This window comes from Nelusetta ayraudi, unplaced genomic scaffold, assembly GCF_046127955.1.
Source record: "Nelusetta ayraudi isolate G7.1 ecotype Tasmania unplaced genomic scaffold, CSIRO-AGI_Nayr_v1 ptg000004l, whole genome shotgun sequence".
Classification (NCBI taxonomy): Eukaryota; Metazoa; Chordata; class Actinopteri; order Tetraodontiformes; family Monacanthidae; genus Nelusetta; species Nelusetta ayraudi.
Genome location: NW_027466054.1, coordinates 3,372,555 through 3,389,819, shown reverse-complemented (window position 1 = coordinate 3,389,819; position 17,265 = coordinate 3,372,555). Strand labels below are relative to the sequence as shown.

Genomic DNA, 17,265 nt, shown 5'->3' with positions numbered 1-17,265 from the left:
AATGTAAGGAGCAGATCCACTCCAACATCAAGTCTAAAATGACCTTTTTGACATGGTCACAAACTCAACAAAATAGTGTGATTTTAGAAAAATTGCCTGTATGTGTATAATTCTTCTAGAAAGCCATGGATGTCATTAATCACAGTAGCACTGGATTTGTCATTTGATTTCCTACTGACTGCTAACAAGTCTAATGATGGACTGTGAGGCAGCTCGATGTATCAATTCCCTCCCTTTTTTTGATGCTGTGTTGTGTATCTGATTTTTGAGTTGAAAATATAAACAAGTTAAAATAGCCATTTAAACCTTTATATAGAAAATGTAGAGTTGTACCTCTATTCTGACAACAGACATTTGAGACAGAATCACAAACAGGTATCATGTAAGAGGGTTAGTAAGTATTGAAGTAGGTATTTATCACTGAGTGTTTTGCTGTCTCTGTTATTGATCAGGCTGAGATGAGGAAGGAAAAGTCACCTTTCTGTCAACAAAACTCAGTCAGAGACGCACAGTTTTCTTTCAACACAACACAGATAATTCACAATTTAGATAGCCCACTTTGATAAAAGCACCTGTTTGTGTCTTATCAGCAATTGATTGGAAACGTAAAGCGTGACCTTTGTCCCGCAGCGTTAGCCTACACTTGCTGGTTTTCTAAACTTTGTGTAGTGTATTTGTTCCTACTGATGAAATAAGTATTTCCCTCCGGCACATCCATTCACTTTTATTTTTTAACATTTAGTTTGAGTGTTTTGAGAAGTCAACAGTATTGCTTGAATAGGTCCAGCTTAGTCAAATATGCTTTCAGCAGTTGGAGTGAATGTTAAGACTGAAAGGAAGTAGTTATGTGCTGCAGCTTGTCAAAGGTCAGGAAGTGCTTCCTGGACACCTTATCTGCAGAGGATCCATGAGTGATACAGAGTCAACTGGAGAGGCACAGCGTTGGCTCCCGATTGCTTACTGGATCCGGACATCTGCCTCATGCAGCTGAAACAAATCATCAGAGGGAGAGTGGGAATGATGGCTGTGTACTTGTTCACATTGTGTAAACTTCATGATCAAGACAGTGAAGATCTTTGGGTAAATCTTGGGATTCCCAGATGACAACCAAGCTAAGCCACCCGCGAGCCTTTAATCAAAAGCAGGCCATTACAGCTCAAGTTATCACCTGGAAAAGATTTTTCTTGGAAAGGCCTTACAGTGGTTCAAACTACTGTACGTTATCAGGACCACAGTGAGACCAAAGTAAAGGTTGTGGACTGAGGTTCTCCCCAGGTATTACAGCTTCCTCCCACCTCTGAAAGATGTGTTTGGTTGAATGGCAACAAAATTGTTTGTGAGAGCTGAAGGTTGTTCGGCTCGCTATGTTGGTCTTGTGACAAGTTGCAACTAGTTCGAGGTCTATCTGGTTTAAAATAGACTTGAGTGAATTTTACTATTTAAAGAAAGAATGACAAGGATCACAAAAGTCCAGACAATACCAATGTGCCAAATGGTCCTCCAGCAGAAAATGTAAATATTCAGGAGCAGGAAAAGTGTATTCTGCTGGCACTCCCTAATAGCTGGTTAATTGCTAATTGCTGCTGATGAAGTTGGTGACGTATGAGCCTGACGGTTTGCCTTTCAAGCCCTGCATCGTCCATCGTCATACACGAACACACACTGAATGCGGAGGATGAGTGCACATGCATAATTGTGGCAGACCCGTTTTACATTTCTCAAACTAATGGTGCAGATTTAGTCATTAACCACAGTTTCGGGATAAACAAATCTGTACGGCACAGGGAGGGAAAAATGTAAAAACTTTTGCTGAAGTAGAAATCTTAGTTCACTCTTTCGAGACACTAAGAGTAATTACAGTTTCTGTGTTTTTATCTGCCCTGCACTTTCAAAAGTAAATTTGTCTAAATGTATTTTTCCACTGTAACGTCCCTTTTATTTTGATATGTGCTGTTCGCCTCTTTGCCTCCCCCCCCCCAAAAAAAAATAGATAGATAGATACCGTAGATAGATAGATAGATAGATAGATAGATAGATAGATAGATAGATAGATATTAAAAACAGGCAGGAAAAGCTCTGAAATTCTTTATTGTACATTGTACGTATTGAACATTTTAAAAAGTCAACATTTTCCCTGGAAACGTATTCCAAGAATACGCTTAGCTTGACTAAAACCAGGCCTTGTCCAGCATTTAGACAGAGCCCCCTGCTCCCCTGAACCGACACTTAGGGCGTTTTCACACCAGGAAAGTCCTTAGTTCGCTTTCTTTGGTCCGGACCAAAATACAATGTATCTTTTTGGTTTGGTGCGGTTCCTTTTCACGTTGCAATTTTCGCAAGAGTCCCAGGATTTGACAACAAACCCACATGTGTGCAAAGATCGTGCAAATCATTGGACAAAACGGTCCTGGTGGGGCGGGGTAACACGGTAAAATACGGAAACAATCGTGGATCTCCAGCGTGCTGCATTCGTTGTGCTCATGTTTGTTTGTTTTTTTTCCCACACAAACACAAGCGTTTGCAGGTCATTTGGAGCATCAGAAGCTTTTGATACAGCGTCGATTTTATGAGCAGATGTTTACCGTTTTGCGACAACGAAGCCGTTTGGCAAGAAGCGCCTCCTCACTGCTCCACGTTGATCAGCGACTCATGTTCGCCTGACGGTCCGACGACGTGCTACTAAACTTTCTACTATGCTAACCAAAACATTATTTCCCCTAATGGTTGTGGCTACGGAAGCCTGTGACGTGTAAAACAGTGTGTGATTTCACTTTTGGTTCGTTTGGAAGGGACTTTTTTTTTGTTTAGTTCGAACCAAACAGGGCAGGTGTGAATACGCCCTAAGTAATCGGACCTGGGGAGGGGAGGAGGAAGAGCGCAGGCCGGGTCCTCTGACGGACCCGCGCCGACAAAAGCGCCTCTGTTGATCCCTAAAACAGGAAGTGTGTGTGTGTGTGACCAACACGAGCTGCCTTCCCCCTCGCCCTCGCCGGCACGAACGAGCGCGCCCTGTGACTTTGAGTTCTGATTTTCCATTCATTCAACACGACTCAACAATGCGGCGCGATCGATGCGTCTCAGCCTGCGGCTCGGACTCGGCGTCTCACTCTCCCCCCGTGATCGCTTTGAGTCAATCAGGTAATCCGATTGCAATGATTGATCAATCAGCGCGCCCTCCCCTCAACACCCCACTACCACCACCTCCCCGCATTAAAACCCGCCTGCCTGCATCTGTGTCGCCGGGCGACCTGGTTAATCATTCGCCGGTTATCTCGTACTTAGTACTAAAGCGTGGAGTTTGGAGTCTGCCCTCCCCTCCGATAAAACAACACTAGGAGCAGCCCGGTCGCGATTTGACTCTTTCCCCCCTTTGGTCCCACAGCGCCACAGTCTCCAGCCGCTGGCTCTTCTTCTCCGACCTGGTTCTGGTTCTGGTTCTCGTAGACTGCGGACTGAGGAACCACAATGCTGCCTCTGGTTATGTTCCTGCTGGGCGCCGCCTCCTTGGTCTCAGCCTCCACTAAAGGTGAGTTGGACTGGGTGCGCATCGTTGAGGATGTGGGGGTGGTAGGATGTCCTGAGGCCAACGGAGAGGTTAGCGTGACCTTTGCATTGGCATGTTTGTACGTAGGCTGAAATTAAAAGCTTTGGGATTCTGGCAGAAAAATGTACTTTGGTTGCCCCCTGGATGAATCTTGACCTAGTCCACCACGTCATCATACGTCATCAAATGGCACACAGGGCCATTTGATGACGTATGATGATAAAGCAAGCACATGTTTTAAAGTTCTTGGCCCTTCGAGTGTTCTGAACTCATTTCTTAGTTGGCAACTCAGACCTGTGTGTGTGTGTGTGTGTGTGTGTGTGTGTGTGTGTGTGTGTGTGTGTGTGTGTGTGTGTGTGTGTGTGTGTGTAAGAGCTGAATCAGCCTTCTTGATCCTCTCACAGCGGGTGATGAAATCAAATACTGACACGTCAGTCTGCCCTCCTGATGTCATATCTGACAGAGGAGCCTAATCCAGCTGTGGAGTGGCCGACACATCTGCTGCTGTCGAACACGCCTCGGTCGTCGGACAGCCGCTTGGGCCACATCGACTTGGATTTGTTGGAAAATTGGAGCGGTTACTTTGCAAAGAGCGATTCATTAATGCCGGGATTGATTTCAGCGTTTGAGACGTGTAGTTTGAGTTTGTTTGTAGCTTGCAGTTTCAGTTTGAGCCGTCTCGAGTGCAACTTCATTGGATGAAACGAGCTGCAGAACCCCCACAGCCTGTGTTTACCGTGTTTGTTTTCACACACACAGAATTTTAAACCCACACACCACAAAACAATAGGAAGAGAATTCATAACACCCACCAGAAAACCTCCACCAATATGTGTTTTTAAAGCTGTACACAGCGTTTAAACATGACTTTTTTTTTTTTTTAAATATGACCCCCCTACGTGCTTTCTCTCCCCGCAGATGTTGCCGCCGGCCCCCGGCTGAACAACAACCAGCTGTACAAATTCAGCTACACCATGGAGGTGCTGCTGGACAGGACCACGAGGTCACGGGAGGTCAGCCCCGCGGGCTACAAGATCTCCAGTGACGTGGGCGTCCACCTCGTCTGGAGGGACCCCAGCAGCAAAGACGACCAACTTATCCAAGTGGCGGTATGTGGGGCGCGAGGCCACGCTGTGAGAGGAGGGATGTCCTTACATCGGGGAGAGAGCGGCAGAATGTCGCCAATGACTGCATAGTCGCAGCGCGTGCGCCGCTGCCAGATTTAGCCCAAAAGCTGACATGTCATCCTTCTCCGATCTAGATCTCCAATGTGAAAATTGCCCCGAGGTCCCCGCGAACGGAGAAGAGCAACGTCCTCCACGGGGCCACGGCAGAGAGCGTTCTGGGAAAGAGCATGCTGGCGGCTCTGACCAAACCTTTCTTGGTGCACCTGAGAAATGGAAAGGCAAGTTTGAGTGGCTGGTCGCAGGCCTTTATGTGCACATGATGAGAGTTATTGTGTCTCCTGCCCCAATTACCGTATATTTTCTTCTTCTTTTGGATGTTTTTATTTGCTTTCTTTCTTTCTTTCCTTATTTATTTCATTATTGTTTTGTGACTCCAAAAAAAAAAGAAACTACATTTACAAAAGTTGTAGTCCGTCACTTTAGTTATGTTAGTGATGATGCTGGCAACGGAAATACCATACCAGTGTGTGTGTGTGTGTGTGTGTGTGTGTGTGTGTGTGTGTGTGTGTGTGTGTGTGTGTGTGTGTGTGTGTGTGTGTGTGTGTGTGTGTGTGTGTGTGTGTGTGTGTGTGTGTGTGTGTGTGTGTGATCAAAGGTCAGCAGGTTCAGAGGGTCAGTGAAAAGAATCTACAGGCCTTGTGGGCGAGCCTCATATTGTCTCCATTGAAGCTGTGAGATGTCTCACATTCCAGCGTACACAACCGTACTCAATTTAATGACTCAGATATAAATCACGTGGCAGTAGTTTATAGCGCCGAACCACCAATGGGCGGAGTGGACAGCAGAATTAGTCTGCTTTTGTTTTAGGTTTTATCTTAACCTTTCACCCACATGCTGTGGAGAGTTGAGTTCACTTCCTTGAGGAGTCAGTAGGTTACGTCACCTACGTTTGTCACTTGAAGTAACCCAGTGACGTGTCAAGTTTATGATAACACTTATCCTATCACGTTATTGAATTATTACCAAATAAATGAATAAATGAAATGTGAAAATCATCAGTTTTGAGAATTTGGTTGCACAGGATGTCTTAGCAGAAATTCCAAAGAATCATTCATAATGCAGTAGGCTACATGCTCTATCAGGAGCCTCTACAACAGAGAGAATAGCATCAAGTACAACAGGAAAATCTGCTGATATGAGTAATATTTTCATTTCATTTCGGTTTAATCAAATTTCAGGACCGGAAACTGCGCCGAGACTACTTTTCATTTGCAATGTCCGCCCGCGACAGCTCCACTCTGCACAAGCTTAATGAATTTCATCTGCTAGGATTTGTGAGGAGCTTGCTGGTTCCGTGCAGAGTGAGGCCTTGAATCATGAGCGGGCCAACTGTGTGAAACAGGAGAGATCATCATCTCCGCTGGTCTGAGCTCATTTATACTGGTGGCTGGCTGCAGTGGGGCCCAGACACAGCGGGTGGACAGCCTATTTATGGTGCTCCAGGCTGATATTGTGACCGAGTGCTGAAAATAAATAACATGGTGCATGGGTGGCAGTGAAGTTTGATGCAATTGGTGGTTTTCTCCATGTGTGAGCCCAACAGTGAGACTTGTTTGATTATTGATCTTTAGGAAAGTCAAGAGGGAGGGCGGAACAGCTTGCCGTTTGCATTTGCTGGCCCACGTTACCTTGGATTCTTGTATTGATTTTATTCAACAGAAAACCATTGCTCGAAAGCATTTTTTCAAACTTGCAAACTTTTTTCTTCATATGTTACAGACAAAAGCATTTTACTCCTACTGGGCCGAACCGGTAATCATCAAAAACCTGAAGCGAGGTCTGGCCAGCTTATTTCAACTTCAGCTCAAAACCGGGAAGGTTATAGAGGTAAAATCAGCGATAACGCTGGACTTGCACTTATATCCCTTAGTCTTTAGTTAATGTGAAAAGTTTAAAACAAATCTATTATGTCTGGGTACAGAATGATGTGTCTGGAAGGTGCACAGTGGAGTACAGGTCAGTCAAAGGTCAGTTGACCCGAACCAAGCTCCTGGAGACGTGTAAGACTGAAGAGGAAGGATTCACCACGCACAGCCAGGTAAGTTGGCATCTGCACCATCTCATGAACTTGTGTGAACTTTCATTTCTTTGCTCCAATCACAAATGGACTTGCCTGTTTTTTTGTTTTGTTTTTTGTTTTTTAGGTCCTGGGTGTGAGCAAGAAGTCCAGCTCTGTTTCAATTTTCACAATTGAAGATGGTTTCATCCACTTGGCTGTGTCTGAGGAGAGTCACTCACTGGCCTCTAATGCCCGCAGATCCACCGCGGCTAAAGTCGAGTCCAGGTAACTGTGAAGTTAGAGGGAAAGTTGTGTGTACTGGTATTTTTTCCCTGACGTGGTCACACTTTTAAAATGTACGGCTTCTCTTCAGGCAAACTCTGAAGCTTGTGGGGACGGAGGCTGGACCGTTCGAGACCCCTGGCAAAGATGTTGGGTCTGTTGTCAAATCAGTGGATGCCAAACTGGCAGCTGTCGGCATCATAGCAGAAGGGGATAAAAAGCAGTGCAAAGGATGTCCATCAGTGAGTGCCCAGTTCCCCCTCCCCGACTCCTCTCTCACACACACTTACACGTACCCACACACTCACACAAACACACCAACATCATATTTGTAGCGTCAGTTGCACTTTCATTTCCTTTTAATAATTTTTAAAGTTAGATTTTTTTTCAACTGGACTGTTTAATAAAGAAGTTTGACGTTGGGTAGGTGCTGTCAACCTTTTCTGAAAGTCACTCAGTGGACGCCTGTCTCGATCAAGTACTCCAACGTGAAAACAAGTAAACAAAGAGAGATGAGACAAACGCAGTCGTAACAACTGTAACACAGCGAACTGCCGAGTCCTCTGACACTTGAATGTCACCACTGAAGCAGTGTGGACGTGTTCCTCTGTTGGTTTTGGAACGAGTTGTCGGCCACATTTGGATTCCACTCTATAGAATTGCATCGTAAAACCCAAGAACAGTTATGTGGATTAGAAAGGTCACCTAGAGCTGACCTTTGCGTCGTAATGTGCAATGAATAGGGACAATTTCATTATTGGGCGAACTTCTTCTTTAACATACTGTACATCCCTGAAAATCTAGCCACCTTTTTTTTCTTGCAATACCACTTGTTCCACATTGTGAATGCGTCACATAGAGGTGGCGGGTGTGTTCTGCCCACTGGTGGATAGTCTGTGCACTGTACATGTATTGAAGAGAAAATATGATGACACAGAGAAGGCAGGTGTCTCAAGTATTTTTTTTTCAGTCCAGTGCTTTTGTTTTACTTCCGAACACCATCAAAATATTTCTTCTGGCCACTGACTGTACAATCAAACCAATACAGTGCCTGCTGACTTCAGGAATATTACAATTTGGGCCTTATTAAACATGACTCCTAATCAATATTCTATCACTGCTAAGATGCTCTATATTTTTGTCTAATATTCACTCCCTGCACCTTTACCTCAGCTGTTTGACCAGTGGAAGGCTGAGCAGAAGCAGCTGGAGCCCATGAGTCTGTCCAAAGCTGCGGCTCCCCGAAGCTTCCTGGCTCTCATCCAGAGCATTCGGAAGGCATCCAAGGCTGAGATCCTCAAAGTCCTGAAGAGTGCCAGCAAGACATCCCTGTAATGTGGCTCCTTCCCCTCCGCTCTATCAATTTACTCATTGATGATTTATGTCCGTCCGGACCTAAAGGATGCAAAGCTCACAGTGTCTCTGCCGGATTCAGACCTCAGGTGGTGGACGCTGTGACATCTTCTCAGACCGCCGCCTCGCTGGATGCCATGCTCGAGTTCCTCAACTTCACCGACGCTAAAGGCTTGGTTCTGCAGGAGAGGTTCCTCTACGCATGCGGCTTCGCTTCACATCCCAATGAGAAGATGCTGAAGGCGCTGCTGGTGAGTGTCCAATCGAAGCAGGAGACATTTATTTCCGTAAAGATTTCAGTCAAAGAGTGAAAAGATGCAATCCGTGTTTGTTGCACATCAGTTGCTCATACTTCAAAATAAACAAATATAAGGCCACAGTTCATTTTTTTTTTCATTTCTTGTGTATTACTGAGTGTTTCAGTTGATTTTATCCGACTAACAATGTTTTTCTGTGATGTGTCACTTGAAACAAAAGCATCAAAGCTCCCCCATTTAGCAAACTTAACCAAACTGTGTATGGAAAACACAAAATTCTGTGTTCTCATTTGTGATGTCACAAAGGGCAATGCTGGACACTGCTCCCTGTTTAGTGGCTACATCTAAGTATTTATTACCCTCTTTAAGCTTGCTTTGGTTTTTTTGTAATATTCCAAGCATGTGAAAGGTCCAATGAAGCATAAATGTTAATAGGAAGCTACACTCAAGGAGCATCTCAGACGAGCCTGAGGCTAACTATGGTGTATCCTGGATATATATCCTGTGTGTGTGTGTGTGTGTGTGTGTGTGTGTGTGTGTGTGTGTGTGTGTGTGTGTGTGTGTGTGTGTGTGTGTGTGTGTGTGTGTGTGTGTGTACATATATATATATATATATATATATATATGTATATATATATATGTTTCACTTGAGTCCATGATGAAATATAAAGATGAAAGTATATTTTTTCAACTCAATATTTCTCTCGCAGGACATCTCCAAAGGGAAGATTGGCAGCACCGACATCAAAGAGTCAGTGGTGATTATCATGGGAGCCCTGGTCCACAAGCTGTGCCAGAAAGAAGGATGCAACTTACCGGTGAGCTCTGCTGCCAGTCTGCTGTAAAACGTGTTGTATTTTTTTATTTTAAACCACAACAATCCATCATTTAAACAGAGCATGAACAAAAAGCCTCCTGTTTCATTCCCCTCAGACGGTCGTAGAAGTGAAGAAGCTGATCTTAGAGGGTCCCGACAGCACCAAGGCAGAGTCTGAGGTCCAGATGTACCTCCTCTCGCTGAAGAACTCCATGCTTCGCGAGGCTATTCCCATCTTCACCAAGTACGCCGAGTCGGAGGTGGGAGCCTTCAACACCATCGCCCTCACTGCTCTGCAGAGATATGACGTCAGCCTGCTGAATGACGAGGTACAAAATAGTTTTTAGGTTTTTGAGTCATGTGGTGCTGATTCTGGATTCTGATAAAACTGTCCTTCTGTTTTTTGTATTTTTTTCCCAGGTGAAGCGGACAGTAAATAGAGTTTACCACCAGAACCGCCGCATCTACGAGAAAAATGTGAGAGCTGCCGCGGCCGACGTCATCCTCAGTAGCAACCCGACGCACATCGAGGTCAAAAACCTGCTCCTGTCTATTGGGCACCTACCTCATGAAATGAACAAGTACATGCTGTCCAAGATCCAGGACATCGTCCACTTCCAGCTGCCTGCCAGGTTGGTGGAATAGCAGTGAATGAGATGATTCCATACGCATTTTGTTTACATGGTGGCCAACAATTGCAATTTTGTGTTTCACAGCAAAGTTATAGAACAAGCTATGAGTGACATGAGCTCACACAACTATGACCGATTTTCAAAAGTTGGGTCATCATCCGCATTCTCAGGATTCATGGCACGTAAGTTGCAGAGGCTCTTCTGTACTTGACTGCGCATAGTGCCATGTAGTAAGTTCTATGTTCTACCAATATTTAGATCATTGTTCTTCAAGCCAGATCAGCAGAAAACAACATTTGTTTCCCCTTAAACTGCAAAAACAGTCATTTTGAACTCTGTTGCACCTTTTAAATAATTGTTCAAAGGTGGTATCAGATATGTATCTGTCAGGTATCAGTGCCTTTTGTGACATCACAACAAGTTTATTTCTCAGGCTGTGTGTTCTTAGTGTATAAATTCTAAAAAAAAATGCAAGTCCAATGACAGAATGAGCCAATGGTTTGTGACATGTATCGTGGTATATGGCCCAGAGATATTCGGATTTATTGAGAAGTTGTGTTTAATCTGAATAGTCTATTTAAAATATGGCTATTATTTTCTCTTCAAATTTAGAGCGTATTGACCATAAATTCGTCTCCCCCACAGAATCTGCAGACGTGACCTCCACGTACAGTTTGGACATTCTCTATTCAGGCTCTGGGATCCTCAGGAGGAGCAACATGAATATTTATGGTGCCAGTAAAGGAGCAATGCTGCATGGACTCCAGGTCAGGGAGTCAAATTAATACGTGTAACAAATAGCCGAGCGTGACAAAGCCAAGGCAATGCACCGAGAGCATCCAACCTTCCTCTGCCTGCGTGCAGTCGTGTGAAACCTTAGCGCAGAGCATCGTTAAACTCGGTAAGTCTACTGACGTCGACATTGTTCCTGTGTGCCAGGTGGCCATCGAGGCGCAGGGTCTGGAGTCACTGATAGCCGCCACGCCGGACCAGGGCGAGGAGAACCTGGAGTCGTTCGCCGGGATGTCTGCGCTGCTCTTTGACATCCAGCTGCGCCCCGTCACCTTCTTCAAGGGTTACAGCGACCTCATGTCCAAAATGTTCTCCATGACCGGGGAGCCAATGAACGTAGTGAAAGGTCTCATCCTGCTGACTGATCACTCTGAGGTGAGTTAGGATCCGTCCGAGTTCACCTTTTTACACTTTATTTGGAGAAAAATGTATGAAGACGTATCTATCTTCACATGGATATGAAAACCAACAACTGTGTATCTTTATAGATATCATTATCTAGATCAAACAATGTATAGACATAATAGGAAGGTATGGGCAGGCTTTTTCAGGAAAAAAAAAGTTATTTATTTGCTCAGTCAAGCTGGCCAAGTTAAAAAATTCCATCCAGACTTTAATCCAATGAAACACAGAATATTTTCTTTCTTAAATTGTAGTTTGATTGAAAGACAGTAGTTCCCACTTAAAAGCTGCCCTCAGCTGCCCTCAGTACCCAGTTCAGTACACAGTTCAGTACACAGACCATGACATGGATGGCAATGATTTGTGGAAAAATTCTTTGTTTCTTAATACATATTTACAGTATATAAGAATAAGACTAGAGTTTGCATGTTCTCACTATCTGGGTCCTTGGACTTCCTCCCACACTGGGTGCGAATGGTTGTCTGTCTCTGCGTGTGGCCCTGTGATAAACCCACAGGGTCCGTAGACATGGCCACTCCCATGGGCCTGAATGCAGTAGGATGGATGGAAGAGAAAGACTTGACTTGTTGTTAATACTTGGTGGATGGCTGAATTTTTTTACCTTAAACCTTTTCTTTTTTTTACCTCACTCCTGAAACCGCGGTGTGGTTTGTGATGAAATAGGATGGTAGCCCTTCAGAGAACAACAGAAACAACAAAACACCGGCTTGAGTGAAGGCGACTGATGATGAAGGACTTCACACATTCTCATCTCCAACCAGCTCTCAGCAGCTGTAATTAATTTAATTTGGTCCCCCTTCACATTATGCAGTAAACATGGAGACAGTGTATGTGGGTCACCTAAATGGCAGTGACCCCCCACTCCCAACCCCCTCGCCCTATTACGTCATGTGGGACTAGGTCAGATCAGCGGTGCATCACCCGACACTGTTAACTTTAGACGTGTTAACATCAATCAAAGGGACATCAGTTTCTTCCCATGTCTGCTTCAAAAATAGCAACTTTGCTCAAAATGCAACTACTAAACCTGACTGTGTCTATTTTTCACTTGGCCCCCTGTTTATCTCCAGGTGATCCAGCTGCAGTCAGGTCTGAGGGCCAACGTTGAGTTCCAAGGTGGCCTGGCTATCGACATCTCCGGGGGCATGGAGATCAGCCTGTGGTATAGAGAGTCCAAGACCAGCGTCAACAACAGGTACAACAGTTGCAGTAGATTAGACGCGACTGGGGCCATAGTGCATAATGTTATGTACCTTGGTATGTAGGTCACCTCCTGAAGAACACCAGCGGAGTTCCAAACGTTGTCAGTGGCCATGTTTGTGAAGTGCCGTGTGATGTAATGCACTCGCTGCGGGTCAAAGGCCTCTGATAATTCCTGGAAACGACCTTCGTGACCCAGAGGAAATTCACCGCAAACATCCAAGCCGCATCCCCGCGCCGCAAATAAGTCTCCCCCATCCGCGGGCGACCTCGCGTGAAATTCAGACGTTCTATAAGCGCCGTCTGATTCATTTGTTCCACCGGCACGTTTGTCATGCGCACGCATTGTGCTTCGCGCCAGGCTGTCTTATTTCAGGGCTCCTGTGGATGTGAGATCATCTCTGCTCCGACTGCCACCTCTATTTTAAAACAGCTGGCGTGACCACACAGAGCCGCGCACGTCATCACGCTGGTATTCCGCGCCTAATCGTGAAATAGGGTTCGAGGGGTGATGCAACATTAGGTTTAAGAGTCCAAAAACAGGCACACGACTGTCAACTGGAAAACAACTTGCGTGTAGATACTTGGTGGAGGTCATTGATCTTTATTTCACAAATTCCAGCAGGACCTTAAAGTGGTCATAAATCTGAGGAAATTAAGAAAACAGAGTTCAGTAATGTCACAAAAACACGTTTGTATTCAAACTTAAACTCGGCCTGCTTTGTGTAAGTGCATTATGAACATCCTTCAGCTTCTGTAAAAGCACATGAAGGTGTTGAAAGATATACAGTATTTATAGCAACCTTTGTCTGCTGACACCACTCATGATGTTATGATATTAATACCTTATTGGAGGAGCATCACAAGAGACAAGGATGGACTCTGTGCATCAGTCTTCTGGGAGTTTCTGTCATCACATTCTGATTGAGGAAGATTGAAGATTATTTGATCTGAGGCAGACGAATAGAGCAGCATAGCTGCACCTCATCTGTTCAGACAAGAGACTGGAAGCTATCTATAGTGGCAGAACAAGTCACAGAAGCACAGAAGCCTCTCTGCAAATGACCCTGCTCACAACTGCTAGCAACATGCATTGCTTTGACACAACAGGAAGTTGTCAGCAGTGTTCGTTCTGTGTGGTGCAGTTTGCATCTTTCCGTTGTGGTCTACCCACCACTGTGGTATACCCAGCTTACTTGTTTGAGATGAAGAAATTATGCATGGCTTCACTTAAACTCCCTGCTTAAACTCCATGCTGACATCACTTTTTTTTACAAGTCCAACTGAAAACGGAGAACCATTTTGTGGGCACCGTTTTTCTTTTTCACGTGAAATCAAAAAGCACATCATAGATGAATGCTTTGTTTCTGGTTTCAGGGGAGCATTAGTGGTCACCGGAAATGTTACAGTGGACATGGACTTCATGAGAGCGGGTGTGGAGGTCAGCTTTGAAACAGAGGCGTCGCTCGACTTTATCACCACTGTCCAGTTTTCCGAGTATCCCTTCCTGGTGTGCATGCAGATGGACAAAGCCACCTTCCCCTTCAGGTAGGAGACTTTCCCTTGTAAAAAGCAGCTTTGGTTGTGCAGCCAACCCCTTTGCCAAGCCTAATGTCAACCCCCCGCACCCTCCCCACCTTCCCCGTGTTCTCCCTTCAGTGAGCTGGTGACCAAGTACGAGAGAGTGTCATCGGGGAAGAGTGTCACGTCCCGTAAGGGCAAGAAGCAGCTGGTGCCCGGCTCGGAGTTCCCTCTTCACCAGGAGAACTCCAACATGTGCAAGAAGGTCTTTGGATCTAGCTGGTAGATGACATAAACCTGTCCAGAGATGAATTTGTCCTCTGGGTTTTGTTATTTTAAATATGTGGGGACACTGATCACACCTCAGACTCACGCGGTGAAAGGCAACAAGTTAAAAAAAAAAAAACCCAGAGAGAGATTGATTTGTTTTGTTGGTTTGTTTTTGCAACACGTACAGTGTTTACATTCCTTTGACTATTTAAGACAGTGTAATTTGACCTTTTTTTGTTTTAGAAATTGGGAATTCTTGAATTGTCTCTTGTGGATTTCCTTGAAGATGTATTTATATTGGGTACAGCAGCAGCAGCAGGATGTCTTATTTTGAAGTGCTATTCAACTTCTAAGTGAATATCAACAAAGCAGCGCTACAGAATTCACATGTAAATATTACACAAGGACAATTAATGTCTTTTTCCAGTGCATACAAATGCTGCCCTCTGTCAACATTCCTGTTTGGACTGCAGTGTGTGCCACGTGTTCAGCCGCATGGAACTACGTGTTAAAGAAAGGATGTTGTCGGTATCGCTGAATTCTTGCAAAGGAGGTGACAGGGCTAATAAAAAACCTGTCTTTGTCTTGCGAGGAGTCACCCCAGAGTCACCCCCTCATGAAAATGAAAGTTTGTTTGCGCATGTAATTGCTCTGCAGTTGCTTTGTTTAAGCTGCTCAAAGTTCCCTTCGGGATCTGTTTGTTAGATCTGTGATTATCTGCCAATAAATGTGCACTGGAAATAATTTTGATGCTGACTTGAATTTTTAGCAGCTGGGTGTACTAACAAACATACATACATCAAAACTCAACTACAGTGGCCAAAGCAGGGCGGGGGAAGAACTCAAACTGATTTCTTTTAGCATTTAGAGGAGCATTGCATAAATAAATAAATAAATGAATAAATAAATAAAAGTCTATGTTAAATCATTTCATTTGTGACAACAGGTGTTTAGTGTTGGAAAAAATAAAACTAAGTAACTCGAGCCTGATGCACCAAGCTCTGCCCCCCCATAAAACTGCTGCTTTGATATTAACCCCTCTTTAATCCATCCACCCCAAAAATAAATGCACAGAAAAACAAGGTGGCTCTCACTCTGGATTGGGAACTAACGATTGTTGTTGTTCTTTTTCGACCTCTCAACCTGAAATTCTGACTTTGGGCAAACTTTCCGCCAATGCCGAGCTCATGAGCTTGGAAAAAATAAGTTCTGAGGTAATGGAAACATAATAAATTCAATGCATTTATGTCTAAACATATTTCTAGAAATAGAGATTGCCGCAAGGTTTAGAATATATGTTGATGAGTAGCTTTGATTATATGATTTAAAAATGGCTCAAAGCATTTATTGTCATGATGCTCCTTGAACTTATTGATAGGAAGTTTCGTTTGCAGGTTCTATGACAGGCCTCGACCTGCACACAAATAGGTCCCAATGGACCTCTGTGAGTGCAAAGTCACAGAGAATATGCGAAATATCAGAAAACTTCTAAACTCTCACAAATTCATAATTTCAGCCTTAACGTTAACCCTAATGCCATGCAAGTCTATGGGGTCAAAGGTCAACTTTGTCCTAGAGACATGGGGCCACTTGCAAGTTCATCAGGAGCCCCCAAGACACACCCATGTCAACTTTGGGGCTTCTAGCACGTGAGGAACCCCAAAACCCTAACCCTAATTTCAGCCTTAAACGTAACCCTAACCCTAATTTCAGGTTTAATGTTAACCCTAATGCCATACAACACTATGAGGGTCAAAAGTCAACTTTTTCCTAGAGCCTCCGGGACACTTGCTTTTTCATCAGGAGCCCCCAAGACACACCCACGTCACATTTGGGGCTTCTAGCGCGCGAGGAACCCCGAAACCCTAACCCTAATTTCAGCCTTAAGCGTAACCCTAACCCTAATTTGGGGGACTCCAAAGTTGACAACTTTTCCATTGACATCACGGTATTTTTCAGGTGGATTATTTCAAAAATTGTACAGTAGAAATGGACATGAGAGGTATCATTGTAAAGCATGGGAGGTCTACTTTTGTAATCAGTTGACATATTTCACGGGAAATCATTTTTGGCCTTTCGGGGGGACTCCAAATTCGACAACTTTACCATTGACATCACAGTATTTTTCAGTTTTTCAGGTGGATTATTTCAAAAACTATACAGTAGGTATACATGTGAGGTATCATTGTAAAGCATGGGAGCTATGGTCAATGGCAAAGTTGTTAACTTTGGAGTCCCCCCAAAAGGCCAAAAATGATTTCCCTGAGGACCGTGGCATCCATGCTCTTTGCTCATCTGCAGTGACAGTTTCTGACGCGCACATCCTCATTAGACTTGGAACATTTGTATACAATGAAGGGGTCTATTGTTTGAATGACACTGGGGGAATTATCAAGACACTTGCAGACATTTCTTTACTTTGTCTCACGCTGGAAAACTCTTCGGCTACATTTCGCTGAAAAGCAAACGCTGCAGTTGTTTAATGATACTGATGCTGAAATATCCGCACCTCGGTGGCATGGAAAGGTTGCTGATCCAGGTGAAGCAATTAATCTTTCTCTTGCTTGTGTCGCCGCTGTGACATCAGAGCCCCCTCCTGGCATCTAAATACAACAACTGGGCCTTAATGTAGATTCTTTAGAAACCACCGAGAGCAGCTGAGGGCAAACCAGTGTCTGCTGGTCTCACTGCAACCACGGCAACCCGGTAAACACAACAGCAAACTGTCAGGTTAAACTTAAGCCTTGGCTCAGATGGTGTTTCAGTGTCACCAGAAAGCTAACCTTGCACGCGGGCGGATGCCAAAAAAGTTCTGGTACTGGCATAAATCTGTTTGATTCCTTCTGACACCATTTATTTTCTTCTGTTTTCTGTTCCGACACTTTGCTGCAGCATTTTGAGACATATTCAGTCATATTCAAACTTGTGTTCATACTCTTAAAAAAAAGAAGCTATAAAAGTAAAGTTTTAGGTTTAAAAAGAATGTAT

At 44.3% G+C, this 17,265-nt stretch overlaps 1 protein-coding gene across 1 annotated transcript; it reads left to right on the top strand.

The window, feature by feature from the left end:
* Positions 1-2,991: 2,991 nt before the first annotated feature.
* mttp (microsomal triglyceride transfer protein) lies at positions 2,992-15,021 on the top strand. Its single transcript, XM_076044700.1, has 19 exons — positions 2,992-3,138; positions 3,383-3,526; positions 4,463-4,653; positions 4,806-4,949; positions 6,451-6,558; positions 6,653-6,769; positions 6,876-7,015; positions 7,104-7,254; positions 8,186-8,343; positions 8,448-8,616; positions 9,333-9,440; positions 9,556-9,768; positions 9,860-10,071; positions 10,156-10,253; positions 10,717-10,838; positions 11,011-11,238; positions 12,357-12,481; positions 13,864-14,034; positions 14,146-15,021. The coding sequence occupies exons 2-19, from the start codon at positions 3,466-3,468 to the stop codon at positions 14,291-14,293; spliced, it is 2,664 nt and encodes an 887-aa protein (XP_075900815.1). The 5' UTR covers positions 2,992-3,138; positions 3,383-3,465; the 3' UTR covers positions 14,294-15,021.
* Positions 15,022-17,265: the final 2,244 nt, after the last annotated feature.

Bases quoted from the DNA above. Each gene is read 5' to 3' on its own strand.
- mttp (XM_076044700.1), top strand. From the start codon at position 3,466: ATGCTGCCTCTGGTTATGTTCCTGCTGGGCGCCGCCTCCTTGGTCTCA. The intron at 3,527-4,462 runs GTGAGTTGGACT...CTCTCCCCGCAG, and splicing joins GGTCTCAGCCTCCACTAAAG to ATGTTGCCGCCGGCCCCCGG. The intron at 14,035-14,145 runs GTAGGAGACTTT...TTCTCCCTTCAG, and splicing joins AAAGCCACCTTCCCCTTCAG to TGAGCTGGTGACCAAGTACG.